The 17,025-nt window shown below is 54.3% G+C and overlaps 1 protein-coding gene across 1 annotated transcript; it reads right to left on the reverse strand.

Annotated features, from left to right (window-relative positions):
• Nucleotides 1-14,354: 14,354 nt before the first annotated feature.
• Nucleotides 14,355-15,809, reverse strand: ATOH1 (atonal bHLH transcription factor 1). The gene has a single exon (XM_086889516.1). The coding sequence runs from the start codon at nucleotides 15,807-15,809 to the stop codon at nucleotides 14,940-14,942; it is 870 nt and encodes a 289-aa protein (XP_086745642.1). The 3' UTR covers nucleotides 14,355-14,939.
• Nucleotides 15,810-17,025: the final 1,216 nt, after the last annotated feature.

A 17,025-nucleotide genomic window follows, 5' to 3' on the forward strand; every position in this document is an offset into this window, starting at 1 on the left:
TCAGAAGGAAATGGGTCTTTCCCTCCAGTCACATACTACTGGGATTCTCCCTACATGGGGGCAATTCAGGGAGAGGCTCCTGCCAGTATAAATCCAATTGGGCTGTGTAAACACAGACAAGGACCAGAGACTAGGAGCTCCAGAGAGAGATTGCTTCCTCGTGATAAACTAAGCTAACGACTAAGTTTTTAAAAGACCAAGATCTCTGATACTGAGGGCTTTAAATAAGGATCAGATTATGCAAAAATTATGGGTGACATTATGGAAAAAAAAAAAAAAAAGTTACTTTCCATCAGCCAAATGGATAATTTATACTGTCAGGAATAAAATGCTTTTAAAGAAAGAAGGAAGAGAGCAAAGGCCTTGCCTGTAATGCTACTGCTTACCCCTGCCAATGCAACAGGCTACAGTGTCGTGCCAGAGCAGAAAACACTGGAGATGTCTGTGCCCCAACATGTGCCACCTGCAAATGTCCCCTGGCTGATGTTGGCTTACAGCAGAGAGCTGCTGCTCCACGTCAGACAGCTCTGGGCCTTTCACCACAAGAAAGACTTTGAGGTGCTGGAGGGCAGCCAGAGAAGGGCAACAGAGCTGGGGAAGGGTCTAAGCTAAGTCGTAAGAGGGAGCTAGGGCAGTTTAGCCTGGAGAAAAGGAGAGAGAGGAGACTTTCTTGCTCTCTGCAGAAAGGAGGTTTCAGCTAGACTGGGGGTCAGTAACAAGTGATGAGGGGAAATGACCTCAACTTTCATCAGGGGAGGTTTAGATTAGATATTAAGAAAAAAAAATTACAGAAAGAGTTGTCAAGTATAGACTGCACAGGGAAGCAGTGGAGTTGCCACCCCTGGAAGTGTTAAAAAAAATTTGTGGATATAACAGTTGAGAGTATGGTTTAGTGGCGAACATGGTGGCAGTGCTGGGTTGCCAGCTGGACTTGGGAACCTTAAAGGTATTTTCCAAACTTAATGATTCTATGGCTGTATGACTTTAGATTGATTCTCATCACAGCTTTTGCAAGAACTACTAATAATTAAGTAGTTAATATACTTAATTCTGAGACTTTTTTTTAAATTTCTCTTTTATATTATACTTCATTAATTGAAATACAGACAGGAACAATACTGTCTGTTTTCACCTATGTCATAACAAAAGTCTGTAGACCCCAGAATAAATTACTGCTGTGTCACTTGTGTAACAAGCCACGCTTCCATGCTTCATATGCCACTGAAGGCTTTTAGCTAAGGATGATATATTAAAAACACACGCTGCATTAAAGAGGGCGGGGTGAAAAGGTTCGCACTGAGGTGTTTGATGGGAGAGGGGAAGAAGAGGAGAGCGGAAAAAGGAAAAAAAACCACGGGAAATTAAAAAAAAAAAAAAAGAAAAAAAAAAGAAAAAAAAAAAGAGAGAGAGAGAGAAAAAAGGGAGAGAGAAAACTGTAAAAAAAAAAGAGGAGAAAGCGACCACAAGTCCCCGAGGTCTGTGTCAGAGCTGGGAGCAGCCCTGGAGGCGCAGCTACCATGGACAGAGGCCGGTCCGGCCGCAGCGGATGGCAGGCAGCATCCATCCCCCGAGCAGCATCCATCCCCCGAGCAGCATCCATCCCCCGAGCAGCATCCATCCCCCGAGCAGCATCCATCCCCCGAGCGGGAGCCCCGGGCAGGCCCCCGCAGCCGGACACAGATGCTCTCACACCGCCCGTGGGCTCCGCCTCACGCCGCTTTATGGCCCTGTCTGGCTCAGGTTGGGCTTCCCTGTGTTGATTCAGGGCATCCTTCGGAACACCTGCCTGCGAGCGCCGAGCCGCGAGGTTCAGTTGCAATAAAAAGTTAATAAAGGAGTTTATGGCAGGGTGCGCAAACCTAAAATTTTAAATTAATCGAGACAGCAGCTCATAGGCGACTTCAAAGGCTATTTTTTTAAAAAACATATCAGTGTCCTATGTACAACACAAAGGCTTTGTGGCAAAATACGTTTTGTTTTAGGCAAATGGCTCTTCCTGCCGATGGGGAAATATGAACCCTGATAGCTTTTCCTTTTGGGTATACGGTATATTCAGCAGAGGAATTGCCTCTTACGGATCTTGTAGCCCATTACTCCCGAAGGACAGTTATCAGAAACACCTATTTTTTCCCAGATAATGTGATGCTAAACGTAAATCTGACTTTGGGCACACTGACATACAGGGAGAAAGATGCAAGTCCATGTTAAGAGTCTGAGAGAGGTTAAATGCTTGAGAAGAGAGAAGAAACTTAGAAAAAGGTTAGAGAGCTAAGAGAAAATATTCCAAAATCCCAAATTTGATCTAAAAGCCCAACCTCAGTAAAATAATAATTGAATTTCAAAAGAAAAACTGTTACATTCAATTATCATAAGCCTGTGCTTAGTGTACACACTTGACACCAAGTGCATTTCTGAGCATGTTACTGCATGACACTATTTACATCCTTCACAGAGTAAAAAATTCTGAATGTATTTTGCTGGATAATGAGATATTATCATGTCTACTTATCTTAGGTAGAATTTCAATAGACTTTTTGTTTCCTGAGAGTCTCCCTAATTAATGATGTGAATTCATCTGCTGGTGTTTGAATATCAAGAATACACTGTAAATAAAACTTTTGATAACGCTATTCCTTTCTTCAGCATAGTGTGGAGTTTGTAATGCTTATAAAATGCCCTGAAAATACAACTGGTTGAATATTATATTATATTATATTATATTATATTATATTATATTATATTATATATAAAGGAGAGTTTTATAGAAACACTGAACTTTCCATGGAAAATAAAAAAAAAGTCTTGTAAATCAGGTGATCTTGGTGACAGTATTGAATTGAGTATTGAATATCTACACTCACAATTCTGTGGTCCTCCAAGTTGTGCTCAGGGCTGGCTGAGCACTGAGAGGGCTTCAAAATCACTGTGCTCTTTTATAAAGGGTATCCATACTCTGGAATGTAACATATTACTCAGGGTTCAGTGTTTCTACAGACAAAAGTACATATGATGGTATGGCTGTACAAAAATACACATTGGGCTGGGATGACAGAGATGTGTCATTGCCTCTGGGGTAAGAACCAGGAAACTATTCATGGTTATGGCTGCTGAAAAGCTACCTGAAGTAATGAGAATTAGGGGGTCAGGAAGGTAAATTTCAGCTTGGAATATACCTTTTTAATAATTGTTTGCTTGTTTTCACATGCACAAATACTTGTCCATGTAAGTGCAAGTTGACAGAATTCCATTGCACATATATTAAAAGACAGAGTTTACCAGTAAAATCTGTGGTTTCACAAAAGTATCCCACAAGAGCTGCGTTCTCAGTTCCAAAACCCTAAAATATTATAATGCAAGTTAGAACAGCAGCTGCTGGCAGTAACCACAGATTTACTCTCCAGACCCTTCCCCAGCTCCTTTGCCCTTCTCTGGACACGTTCCATCCCCTCAATGTCCTCCTCACAGTGAGGGGCCCAGAACTGACCACAGGATTTCAGGTGCAGCCTCAGCAGTGCTGAGCACAGAGGGACAATGTGAAAACAAGCATTTTGATCTGCCCACAAAACGAGCACTGGTGTCCCTGCCTGTGTGAGGGTGGTTGGAGATAGATGATCTTTAGGGTGCCTTCCCACCCAAACCATCCTGTGGTTCCTTGGTTTGCTGGCTATTACTAGATCAGACAGGAAGAATTGCCTGGATGCACTCAGAGGGGCAGCCCCTGCAAAGCAGGTCATGACATTTGCTGTTAGCACATCTCCTCTTCATCATGTACTCCATACCCATGAAATGTGGGTAATGGCCAGCACAGGCAGATTTAAACAATGCTCTCACGTTTCTTTTGATGGCTTATCAGATTTTCTAGTCTTTCCAAAGAAAAAAAGAGAAACTGTTTCTCCCAAGCAACCTGTCCAGTTCTGTGCATGAATATAGCCCCAACTATATACACAATATGGTAATTAACTATCTCCTGGCTTTGTTGTTTCTCTCATCTTCTCCATTTGGGAAACCTCTGGTCAGCTTTCCTATGCTCTATTCTTTCAGTTAAACTGCTTCCATCATCCAGCTTAGATCACATTTCCCTTCATACCACAGTGCTGAAGGTGGTAATTCATTTCTCTAAGGAGGTGAGACCTTCCTGGCTGCAGAGAAGGTTTATGCTGATGGAAATCTGTCACACTCCTCTCCTATCCAGTACTATGTTCTAAAATGTTAACACTTAACTGCCACTCAAAACCCCTTACCTATTGTAGTAAAAATAATAATAAAGAAATATCCCTTTTAAAAATCAGAGGCCTGCAGTAATTTCCAGTAACATTTGATGAAAACTTCAGGGTATTCTCTTCCAGTGAGGGTGTTAGAACTCATAGAATAATTCAGCTATTTGTTTTTAAACCTCAAGATACATGAAGGGGAAAACAAGAAGTGTAATGAAAGAATTGTCAAAGTGAGTAGTTAGATGAAAATAGCAGAAATAAGGAAGACTTGTAATATTATATTTTCTATTATGTTAATTGAGTTTTAGCTGATTAAATATATTGATGTCGGTACTGTAGTAGAACCACAGAAACTGTTTGAATGCACTGATTTTGCTGGCTTCCTGTTTTTTTCTCTAGGCATAATTATAAAATATGAATTTTACATGAGAAAAAAAAAAAAAAACCCAGCAGGGAACTTTCTCCCTCCTGAAACCCATACTTTCCAAAGGCTGATGGCCCAGTCTTCCAAGAGTTGCAGAGTTTCCTAATGAAAATGCCCTGGGCTCCACCACACACCAGTCACTGATCTAGAGCCATTCACAGAGTATAAATCTTAAGTGACAGCAGTAAACACAGTAGGTGTAATATCTTCAGACTGGATATCAGGACAAACAGAGAGGTTGGCAAGCAGTGGTTTGATTTTGTTTGATAGAAATTAAAGGAAAAAAATTAATCAGAATATATATTTTTTTTTTTTTCAGGCAATAGAAAAGCTGAAATCTTCTGACAATGCGCTTCCAATAATTCTTCAAAAAGCTGCAAAGGTAGAGTTAACATCTTGAAATTTCATGTTTTTATATTTGTCAGATTTGAGGTATTGAAAATCAAAAAGATCTATCAAAATAGATCAATTCATGAAGGGAAAAAAAAAAAAAGTTCTCATCTTTGATAATCTGTTGGGTTTTTATTAAAGGTCTGCCAAAAGAAGACACCAAGATATTTGTTCCCAATGTTTCCTGCAGACTTTGGAGAGCCTTACTCAGCTTGGCCTTCTGACCTTCTGTGGAGATCCTGGTCCTGAACCACCATCTATTTCAGGGATCCACAGGTCAGTTCCCAAATCAGCTCCACAAATATTGTCAGGGTGGGCAAGGATAACAAATACAACTGCCAAATGCACCCACAGATATCACTTTAGTATTGCTAAAAGACTCTGATTTTTCTTTCACTGCTAAGCACCCAACTGCCACAGAAACAGCTGAAAACCTCTGAATACTCAGCAGCTTTTGAGGACCAAAACCTTGGCTTTGAATGTTCATCTTTCATTTCTCCTGTTTCTATTTTGGGGAATAATTTTTTTCTTGTTCCTGGTTTAAGAATACTTGAAATTATGGCCACAGCTTATCTAAATTAAGCTTAGACCCACTGTCTCCTGTTGGAAGATGCTCTTCTATTTACACCTCTCAGTTATTTAGAAAAAAACAAAAGGGAAACCAAATATAGAAATACCTTTCCAGATGTCACTTCCTCGGGGGGTGGGAATACCAGTGGAAAAGCTATGAATTACTTTGTAAATTCTTGTTTAGCCTGAGATATACAAAGGTTTATGTCCCTTACACACACCTCTATAGCTGAATAGCCACACACAGACAGGGACCCCTCACCACTGGAGTGCCTGAGGCAGGATGTGCTTGGAGCTGCCACCACAGCTCAGGTTCCAGGGGAGCTGGAATCACAGGGAACACCTGCCATGGAGGTGTCACCAGGCACCATGGCAGCCCCAAGCTGGTGCATGGCAGTACAAGGAACTTCCAGCACACCGCCAGAACCTCACAGCTTCTTCAGCTACACTGGACCATGCCCCAGCCCCTGGTGGGACAGCCCAAGGTTGAGAAACTTCCAGTAAAATCACAGCACAGCCTTCAAAGAGCCCAGCTGAAAAGGGGTTTCATTGCAAGGATACCTCGTAGCCTTTGCAGAATTAGCTAATGATATCAAAACTGCATTTTCTCAAAATGCCTCACTCCTTCACCCTCAGCTTTGAAAACTGCTCATGGCAGTTCCCTTGAGGGTGTCAGGGATGGGGTCAGCAATCACAGGCAACAGCAGTGTGCAAGTGAAGTAACCCCTTTACTTTCTAACCCCAAAATTATGGCCAGCAATGCTCCCAAGCTTTCACTCTCTTTCCCAACAGGAAAACCCATGAAATCCAACAGCAATTCAGAGCCTTTTTTTTTCCCAGCTGCCATTCTCACAGAACCAGCCTTCTTCTGTTTTTCAAGCCTTTTTAAAGAGAAAGCTTTCAGGATATTCTGCAATGCAAAGAGGAAGCCACCAAACTGTAGAGCAGGGAAGAGGGTTGACTGAATGTCTTGACAGCCAAGTAATAGGAGCATAACTGATTTAATCCAGAAATCTTTCCACAACCAGAGTTGAACCACACAAAAATTTGCTGTGAGAGTATTTTTGCAAAACAGCCTGGTAAGCGATGAAACATAACAATGCAATTCAGAATAGCTTCACTACAAGTATTGCAGCACTGCTAATTTTAAAAAAAATAAGAGATATTCTTCCTACCTGAGAGGTGACTGTGGCTGGTAGGTACTACATGTTCTGCACATCAAACTGTGCCTTAGTCTCCCATACCCTGGAACACTACCTCAGAGCCATGTTCTCACCCATCCCAGTGGGGAAGCTCCAGCAGGAACAAATTACTCAGATTTAAACTTAATGAGGGAACAACACATGAATCAGGAGAACCATTTTGCTTGCAGAAACTTGCATCAAATCACCACCCCTCCCAATATATTTCTCAGATTTATGCTGTATCAGAATATTTCACCTCTCCCTTCCTCTTGACCCACCCGAAGTAATAGGCTACAGCTGGGGCAACACAAACTTCTCTGCATCCTGCTTCCTGGGGCATAGGGAAAGGATGATCCTACCAAAAGGCATGGTGAAACATGTCTAGAGGTGTAAAGCCAGCCCCTGGCTGAACATCCTTTGCTTTGAGTGAAGTCTTGCAGATGGAAATACTTTTGAATCAACTGGAATGAAGTGTGTTGTGTGAGAAAGCAGTACTGCACATCCTGCACTCATGCCCTACCTTTGGCCCTGGGCTCCTGCTGCCCATAGCGAGCCAGTTAACATTTCTGGGCCTCACATCCTTCTACACAGACAGGAAAGCTCCCCCGAGGCCAGAGGAGAGGATCAGGGACTGAGAACTACGAGTAGACCCTATAGGAGCCTTAGCCAAGCTCTCAGCTGTACCATTTCTGTAGGAAGGTTGTACAGTCCCACCACAAATTGTCGCATCTTGTTGACAGCATTTTGGGGGACCTTTGTGTAACACGGGCCCTCAGTTCAGCATTACTACTGGAATGAGAAAAGTAAAATAATATAATCTGTGGCTAATACAAAGCAAATACTAAAGTGATACTTTTGCCCACAGCAACTGAAATTCAAAGCAGACATGCTGTATGGAAGTACCTAGCCCCCTTTCCATTGCTTTCCAAAATGGAGTACGGAGGAGCCCACTGCCTGCTCTGAGAGGGATCCCTGCTTCCCCTGCCTCCCAGCTTTGCTCTGGCCCTGTGCACAGCCCATTCCCCCTCCAGTGGAGACCAACAGCAAGGCTTCTCCCAGCCTCTCCAGCCACAAAATGTTTAGGCAGAAGAGCTATTTTTCTGTGTTAAAAAAAAACAACCAATAAATAACTGCACCACGCTCCTCCTTTTTTGAAGTAGACTCCAGAGAAGAGATGTTGCAGGAGACACTGTCATGCACACATGAGAAGCTGGGCTGGTGTGTTTAATAAATGAATAAATAAATAAAAAAGCTGATCTCCTCGCACTGCTCCCAGGAGAAGTGGGGGTGGCCCCAGCTGGGAGGAAAGGGGGGGTCGGGGAGCGGCGGGGCCCGGGGTGTAGCTGCTGGTCGCGGATGCCGCCCCGGAGCCGGGAGCGAGCAGGAACCTTTCTGGGGCAGGATAAAAATGTTGACTGTAGATAAGCGAGGTGCAGGTGGGGACTGAGGGCACTGCGGCGGCTCCGGCCGGTCCCCAGGGTTTGCTTTTGGGATTTATGGGAGGCAGGTGATGCCGCTCAACGGTCTCGGGCTTATTCAGCCTGGCCCCAGAGCCAGAGTTCAGCCGGTGCACGCCGGCAGAGCCCTTGCGGGAGGAAGGGAGAAGAGAAAACAAATAAAAGCTCAGAAACTTGCGGAGTCAAACGCTCTGCCCTTCCCCGGGACGGAACTCCGAAAGCTCCGCTGGCAACATCCCAGATGTGCGGGCTCGGCATCCTCCCCGGGCTCACCGGCCCCGGACGCGGTAAAAGGATGGGCCACCTCCCGGCGTGTTCCGCCCTGGCAGCGTCCCGGGGTCCCGTCCCCAGTCCCCCCGCAGCTGCCGGGCTCCGCCAGCCTCTGAGCCGGAGGATTTTGCAGCGCGGTGTTGCACCACAGCCCGTAAGCGATGCTCTTCTCGCTCCACATCCCGGCTCCTGCCTCTGGATAAAACTGCGTTTCTGAGCATCGGGTGGGAGAAAAAAAACCAACAAAACACCCCAAGGCCAAAGATGTCCAAACACAAAAATACAAAAATATGGGTGGGTTGTTGGAGCTGACCCGGTAGGGTCGAGGGGTTTGCTTGTTCCGAACGGGTCTTTGAAACACCAATGTGACAAGCCGGAGAGGGGTTTACCGTGCCGGTGGGCCGGGTGTCCTGTTTCAGCGAGTCACGTACCATTAAAGAGGCACTTTTACAAGTTTGTGGCGAGGCGCTGAGGCATTGAAAGCTGCTCGCTCGGGAGGAAAACCCTCGGCGGCAGCGCTTGGGGAAAGGGTTAACCCACTGGCCGCCCTGCCTGGGAAATGATGCTAAATTATCCGGCGCGTTCTCCCGGGGAAGAAATTAGACTTCAAAAGGGCTGGAGCCCTTCTGAATATATATCAAGCAGATGGGCTGATGCGCTGTCTCGCTGATGTGCCATTGATTAACCGGCCCACAAAAGTGCTGCGGCCCCGCTCGCCCGCCGCGGGTGCGCGCCGCCGCCCGCCTCTCTCCGGGGCACCCCAGCGGCGGCAGCGCCTCCGTGTAGAGCGGGGGAGAAGGGGTGGCCGCCGCAAGACACCGGGAAAGATAGATGAGACCAGAGATGGGAGAGCAGGGGAAGAAGGGGAAGGAAAAAAAAACAAACAACCAACTAACAAAACCGACAGCAGGAAAAAAAACCCAAAAAAAACCCAAAAAAACCAAACCCGGAGGAAAAACCGGGATGAAATACAAAACGGAATCTCTCCAGAAACGGAGAGGATTTGCTTTCCCACCCCCAGATCTCGCCTTCCCTGCCAGCACTACTGAGAGCCCATCCCCGCGCTGTACAGCCTCCCAAGCCCCAGCTGCACTCCGAGCTGCAGCGGGTGCCTCGGGCCGGCACCTCCCCACCCGGGCAGCCCGGGTTAAACCGAGCTGGCAGCGGAACCTTGCGGGGAGCGGCAGAAACCCTGAGCTCTTCCCGCTGCCCGGCGGGGCAGGGGCGGCCGCTCCGCCGCTGGCGCCCCGCGGGGAAGAGCCCGGCTGCGACACGGGGCTGGGGGCTGGGGGTGTCGCACCCACCCCAGGAGGAGCTCAGTAAAAAGGCTTGCTCCCTCCTCCTGGGCCCGAGCAGGGAGGGAGAAAAGCACACGCCAGAAAGTCACCCATTGTAGCGTTTAAATGCTTCACCGCTCAAACCGCCTTTGACACGCCTTGGCTGGGCTCCCGAAGGCATCCCGAGCCATTCGATAGCACTCCAGAAGAGGCCTTTCTGTCTGCCCCGCTCTGGGCAGCCTGGAAATGGCCAGCGGCGGCAGCGGCAGGACACGCATCGCACACGGGCAGCGCACCCATGGCACACGGGCAGCACCCATGGCACACGGGCAGCGCACCCATGGCACACGGGCAGCGCACCCATCGCACATGGGCAGCGTACCCATCGCACACGGGCAGCGCACCCATGGCACACGGGCAGCGCACCCATGGCACACGGGCAGCGCATCCATGGCACACGGGCAGCGCACCCATCGCACATGAGCAGCGCACCCATGGCACATGAGCAGCGCACCCATGGCACACGGGCAGCGCACCCATCGCACATGAGCAGCGCACCCATGGCACATGGGCAGCGCACCCATGGCACACGGGCAGCGCACCCATCGCACATGAGCAGCGCACCCATCGCACACAGGCAGCGCACCCATCGCACACGGGCAGCGCACCCATGGCACACGGGCAGCGCAGCCCGCAGAGCCGCGTTCCCATCCTCTCCCGGGGCTGCAGCAGCTCGGGAAAAAGTCCTTAGGGAGTTCGCCTGAAGCTAACACGGGGTGGCGGCAGGGCGACAGGGCACCATGTGGCTTTCTGAGGCCCCAACCCAGCTCCGGGAGGGCAGCCGGTCGTGCGCCCCAGCCCGGAGCCCGGCGGACACACAGCCCCGAGCAAAGCCCCTTCCGCGTTGCAGTGACTTGGCCAGGGGCGGTCAAAACTTGTCCCCTTGTCCCCCAGGCTGCGCCGGCAGCTCCTCGCTCCAGCCTGGCTTGCCCGCGGAGAGAACGCTCCCCAGGCGGGGCCGGCGGGGCCCCCGCCTCACCCACGCACAAGCCGATCCCTCGCCACTTTCCCCCTCATTTTTCTGTCCCGGCCAGGCACGGCACGGGCACACGCGACGGGGGGTGACCAGACACGATGTCCCGGCATCGGTGCCCGTGGGTGGCAGCGTCAGGAGCCGGGCACACAGAGGAACACAGGCCGGGAGATGCCCCTCGCGGGGACGGGGCCGCGGGGAGCAAAGCTGCCGGGGCGCTTCCCTCTGCTCCTGCAGGGAGCGGGGATTTCTGCGCGTCTCCATCGGTGCTGCAGCGGCTCGGACCCCTGCGAGCGCGTGCACGTGTGCGCGTGTGGCCACGCGTGTGCGCGCCTCTGCCCGCGCGGGCTCGCCCGTCCCTCTGTGGGCGCCTGCCTCTCCGCGCTGCCGGAGCAGACACGCTGGGCCGTTCCTGCGTATCTTTTTCTCCCCCTTTGTCTCCCTTTCTTTGGCTTTGACTCTTTCAGGTGCCCCGGCGGTGCCCTCGCGTGCTGCTGGTTGCTGGGAGGTGGCGTGGCTGCCACTGCGCTGCTGTCGTGCGAGGGGAGGGAGGGAAGGGGGCTTGAATGCTGGCTGTTGTGCTCGGCTGGGGTGGGGGGCCGCCGAGGAGGAGGAGGCCGATGATGATGATGATGGAGGGGAGGGGGTGACGATGGAGCTCACCGCGGGCGCGCAGCTCCCTGGGGAGCCGCCTGAAAGGCCGCTGCGCTCACCAGCTGACAACGCGTGCTCCGCTCCAGACACGGCGCACCGCGGCCGGGAGCGAGGCCAGACCCCCCCTCCGCCCTCCAGCCCCCCTGTCCCCCCCATTGTCCGCCCCAAAGCATTGTCCGCCCCGCTCTAATTAAGAAACACTGGCCCCACGGCCAACTCCCCTTCTAGCCTCCCCCCCCCCCCCCCCCCCCCCGTGGTTCCTGAGCTTTTCTGGTCTCCCCTCACTAGGTTTAACCCTTTCTCCCCCTTCCCTTCCTCCTCCCTCCCCGAGGCCAGAGGTTGAGCAAACAGCAGCCGGAGAGCCGCAGGGCAGAGATGCGCCTCGGCCGCCGCGCCTCGCCCCGCTCCGTCCCTCCGAAATCGCGGCCGCCGGGACGGCCGGGCAGAGCCCCGCGCCGGGGTCCGGCCACGCTTCGTCCGGCCAGCCGGGCTCAGGAGCCAGCGGAGCCGCCGTGCGCCTCGCACAAAGGCCACCGCCTCCCCAAGCCCCCCCCCCGGCCCCTTCGCACAGCCCGGAGGACAGTCAGCGTTCAGCCAAAATTTAACGCTCGGATAGTGCGCTTCTGACTCGCCCTTTTCAAATAAAAGCCCGTTTAGGATGATAAAAGCCCACGAAGCACACCGGGCGAGACTGCTTCCAGGGGTTGGTGCGCGTCCCCGCTCTTGTTAAAAAAAACTTTGCGGTAGTCTGTACAAAACAAACACTGTCGCAGGCTCAATAAAGCGATTTATCCATCTTCATTACTTAAAGAAATGTTGTCTCTTTGTTTGTTTGGGAGATATTAAGCATGCTTAGCTTGCAACACATAGTTGATTCCTTTGCTAGTATCTTGGATACTTGGATCTGACTTTGGAAGGTAGGAGCTAATTGCTAATAATGGAGAGAAAAGAACCAGCCAGCATAGCGGGAGTGGCCTGGCATATGGGGAATGAGCGGTCTGAAATACTCAATATTCAAGTTTCCAAAATATTAATGAGATTATAGCAACCTGCAGCTATACGTTACAGCTTGTTAACGGAGCGCAAGAGAGGGGGGCTGCCAAGCGGTTGTTATGCAAACTCCAGAGCTGAACCTTAAAATGGGAATGCGGCTGGGTATCTCTTTCAAAGAAGCGTTAAATAAAACCAAATAAAAAATAAAAAAAAAAAAGTCCCTCAGACGGCGAGTGCTGCTCTGCGGCTGCGAGCAGCAGCCGCGCCATGCGGTGCGCCCGTCTGTCGGGGGAAGGGACCCGAGCGAGGGAGCGGGGAGGATTTTGATGCGCTCTTTCCCACCAGCTCGGGTGTTCGCAGGCGCAGGGGCAGAGCCCGGCACGGCGGGGCGGAGAGAGGCTGCACTCACCCCTTCACCCCACGGCCGGGGCCCCTCCGCAGCGCTGCCCCTCACCACGGCGGCGGCTGCCGCTTCTCCCGCGCCGGGTACATCCCCAAACTAAACCAAATAAACAAAACAACGCCCCCAAAGTTGGTGGTTTTTTGCTCCGCCGCATCATTGCCGTGATGGGACCCCTCGCGTGCCCCCCAAGATGCGAGACCGGCTTCCACAGCACAGAAATCAGTGCCGGTAACCAAAGCCGACCTACCCCGCCAAAGAAGGCGTTTTATTAGGAAGGGAAATGACCCTCCCGATATACTTTCCACCCTGCGGGACCGTACCCCGCTTCGGCAGGGCAGGGTGACAGCGCGGGGTTACCGGGGGGGCAGGTGCCCTGTTTCTGCAGGGGAAAGCGACAGCCTCTCGGGCTTCGCTCCCGCAGGGGCCGCTCCCCCGGCCGCTCCCGGTTAACTGATCACCTCCCCGACACCGCCCTCCCAGCGTCACTGCTGAACCCCGCGGGACCCCGGCACCGCTCCGGTTTAGCCCCGGCTCTGGTGTCACGGCCAGGCTGGGCTAAGCATCAGCCAATCCCCCACTCCCGTCCGGGTTTCACCCGAGCCCAGGGGCCACATCCTGATCCCCCGGCGACCCGCCGCGCTGCTCTCGTGTCCCAAAAACCCCGGGCTTCCCCGCCCGCTCCCAGCCCTTTCTGCTCGGCTTATACCGAGGAGGCTCCGTGGGGAGATCCGCTCGCAAAGGGGAGGAGTGGGGAAGAAGGGAATGATGTGACTCGAGCAGCGGTGCGGGGACAGGCGCTGCAGAGCAGCGACAAGCTCCTTACCCTGCACTTGTTGCAATTAGCCCGGTTCCGCTGGGAACTGCGGGACGGACACGGGACACGGTCCCGGCGGCGCAGGGAGTGGAGGTAGCGCTGCTCCAGGCGGGGGAGAGCCCGCCCCGGCCCCGGGGGTCCGCCCGTCCCTCTGCAGACAGACGGGACGCCCCATCGCCTTCCCTGCACCTCTTACCCCCGGCCTCGGGGTAAGAGACATCACCTGGCCTGGGGGAGGGCGAGGGGAGAAGTTCAACACCATCACGCTTTGAGGCTGATTTTGTTTTGGTTTGTTTTTTGTTTTGTTTTGTTTTTTTTTTTTTAATGTTTATTTGATCTCAAAAAAATTTTAAAATTAAAATACATAAAACAATGGCAGCTGGCATTGCTAAAATCAAAATAAACGATTTTCGTCGTAGAAAAGATTTTTTTTTTTTTTAAAAAAAAGAGAGAAGCAGAAATAATTGCAAACACTGCATAATAAATACGTTTCCTATTACCACAAAAAGAAAATAAAACTGACATAAAAGTTTGACACGACAAAACCGTTTTCGTTTTTAAGAGGGCGGTTAGGATTAAGTGGCTTAATTAAATATTTGTCTCCAATTGGCAGTGAGTAGCTTTCCTCTTGAAACTGCATCTCCAGCCGCTGATAAAGTGCTTGCGCCAAGTTTCCCCCCAAAAGACGCCGACATGGTGCTCTAAGGAAAATCCAAATTTTTTCCGCTATTTACAGGTTAAGACGGTGCGTTATTAACTTGTGTGTGTGCGTGTGCGTGTGTATGTGTTTCCACAGCAATGCGACCCACGGCGGGATCGGTGTCCTGGAAGACGGGGGTGTCAGGGCAGGTTCACGGCCGGGTGGGGATGGATGGCGCCGGCGGCACCCCCGGGCAGCGGGGCCAGGCTTTCTCCCTGCGCATCACCTGCTCGCCGACGGGGCGAGCCTGGCTCGGCGCTGCGAGGCGGCGTGTTGGCAGGAGGGAACGGCAACGACTTCTAGGCGAAAGAAACTTTGGAAGTGTAAACTACAAATGGAAACAAACCGACCGAGCCTGACAGACAGGGCGGGTACAGTCATTCGCTAACAGCCATCCCCCCTAGACAAACCAGGGGCTGCCGGGGGTGGGAGACGAGGGGGCGGATTTCAAAGCGACCGAGGGGAGCCGATGCCGTCCGTGGCGCCGCTCACCCCACGGCCGAGTCCGTGCTTCGAGGGGCGGCCTTGCGGGGGTGCCGGGGACGACGCCGCTGCCTTAGCTGGCCTCATCGGAATCGCTGTAGTGGGAGCGGGGCGAGAACTCCCCGTCGCTCCTGTGGGACCGGGGCGACGTCTTGCTCCTCTCCTGCGGCGGCTGCCCGGGCTGCGGCATGAGGAGGGCGGGGGAAGGGGCTCTCTGTCCCATCAGGGCGCCCTCCGCAAAGGAGGAGAAGTGCAGCGGGTCGAGCTGCACCGAGTAGCCCCCCGCGGCCGGCGGCGGGGGGAAGCGAGTCCTGCCGTGCCCGGGGGGCGACGCTCTGGCCGGCCCCGGCGGCGGCGGCGGCTGCCCCGGCGGAGCTCCGGCCCCGGCGGCGGCGCAGGGCGGCTCGAAGGGGGCCCCGCGGAGCTCGGCCTTGCCGGCGGCGTCGGGAGGGGCGGCGGGGCCGTGCAGCAGCTCGGCCAGGGCGCTGATGTAGATCTGCGCCATTTGCAGCGTCTCGTACTTGGAGAGCTTCTTGTCGTTGTTGAAGGAGGGGATGACATTGCGCAGCTGGTCGAAGGCGTGGTTCAGCCCGTGCATCCGCCGCCGCTCCCGCGCGTTGGCCGCCAGCCGCCGCTGCTTCTGCACGCCGCTCACCTGCGCCCGCAGCCCGGGGCCGCCGCCGCCGCCGCCCCGCGGCCGCCCGCCGCCCCGCGCCCCGCCGGGGCTGCTCCCGCCGCCCCGCGCCGCGCCGCCCTCGGCCGCCGCCGCCTCCTCGTCCTCGCCGGGCAGCAGGTAGCGCGGCGAGGCGGCGGCGGGCAGGCGGGCGGCGCAGCACACGCCGAGCCACGAGCCCGGCGCGAAGCCGCCGCACCCGCTCTGCTCCGGGCCCGGCTCCGGCGGCGCGGGCGGCTCCCGGGCGCGCTCTGCCCAGGGGAGGCTCATGGCTCTATCGCCTCGCGCCCATGGGGCCGCGCGCAGCCCCCGCCTCGCGCGTGGCGCCCCGACGGCTCCGGTGTCGGCCGGGCCCGCGCCCCCCTTTAAGGAGCGGCACGCGCCGGGGTCCCCCCCCCCCGCCCCTCCTCTCCCTCGCGCCCCACCCCTCCCGCCGCACGCCCTCCACTCGCGCCGGTCGCGTGTCGGCGCGGCCAATGGCGCGCGCGCGCGCGGGGCCGGCGCGTGCGGGGAGCCAATGGCGCGCGGGGGGAGCGGAGGCGGCGGCGGGGAGCGGGGGGGAGCCGGGGGCGGGGGGAGAGCCCGGGCCGGCGGCACGCGCTGCCCCGCCCCGCCCCGCCCCGGGCAGGCGCGCGCCGGGCGGCCTCCCCGCGCGCGGCGGGGCGGAACGGGGCGGGGGTGCCGGGGAGCGCCCCGACGGCGCGTCCGCCCCGTGCCGGGCGGCGGCGGGTGGCTGTGCCGACAGAGCAGACCCCGGGGGCACCGGGCCCTCCCAGCCGCTGCATTCTCTAAGGACGCTCCCTCGCTCCCGCCTGGGGAAACATCCTTTTCCTTGTAGCCGCCGCTGGCCAAACCTCGGAGGCTTCGGTAATGCCCGCCTTGGCCTTCCCACGCCTGGCGGGAGTAGCCGTCGGTCCGCCCGGCTCCCGCCACGGCCGCAGCGGCCCTGCCCGAGGTGTCGGTGCGGAGCGCTGCCCGCCCGGGACGGGACGCGCTGCTGTGCGGAGGTTCGGCCGCGAAGCCGCCGAGGAAATGCCCTCGGTTTTACAGCGGTAATCCCGGGGACACGCGGGAAGCCCACGCGGGACCCGGTAGGTGAGAAGCGGTGGCGTTTGCAGCCGGGACAGCACAGCGCCCCCGGGGCTACCACGTTTTCGGCAGGGTCCCGATCCCCCGCGAGCGAGTCCTTTTGTTGGGCCAACAATAGCCGGCCAAAGGTGGTCGAGAGGGAAATAGCTCCGTGCACGCATCTTAACTTCTTTTCCGCGCTGCCTCCCCTCCCGCCACCGCCGCCTGCCTGGAGAGGAGAAGTGGAGGTTTGCCCGTGTGAATAGGCGTGTGGAGAACAAAGTGATGGGCACAGTATGAGGTAGATATGTTTTTTCAAAAGTGAATAACTCGCAAGCCAAGGAGGGAGCGAGGGAGCCCAGCAGCTCAAAGCCGAGCGGCAGTGACATGGAATGAGCAGCCTCACTAGTTTAGGAAG

Source organism: Cyanistes caeruleus, chromosome 5, assembly GCF_971803275.1.
Source record: "Cyanistes caeruleus chromosome 5, bCyaCae1.hap1.1, whole genome shotgun sequence".
In the NCBI taxonomy this organism is placed as follows: Eukaryota; Metazoa; Chordata; class Aves; order Passeriformes; family Paridae; genus Cyanistes; species Cyanistes caeruleus.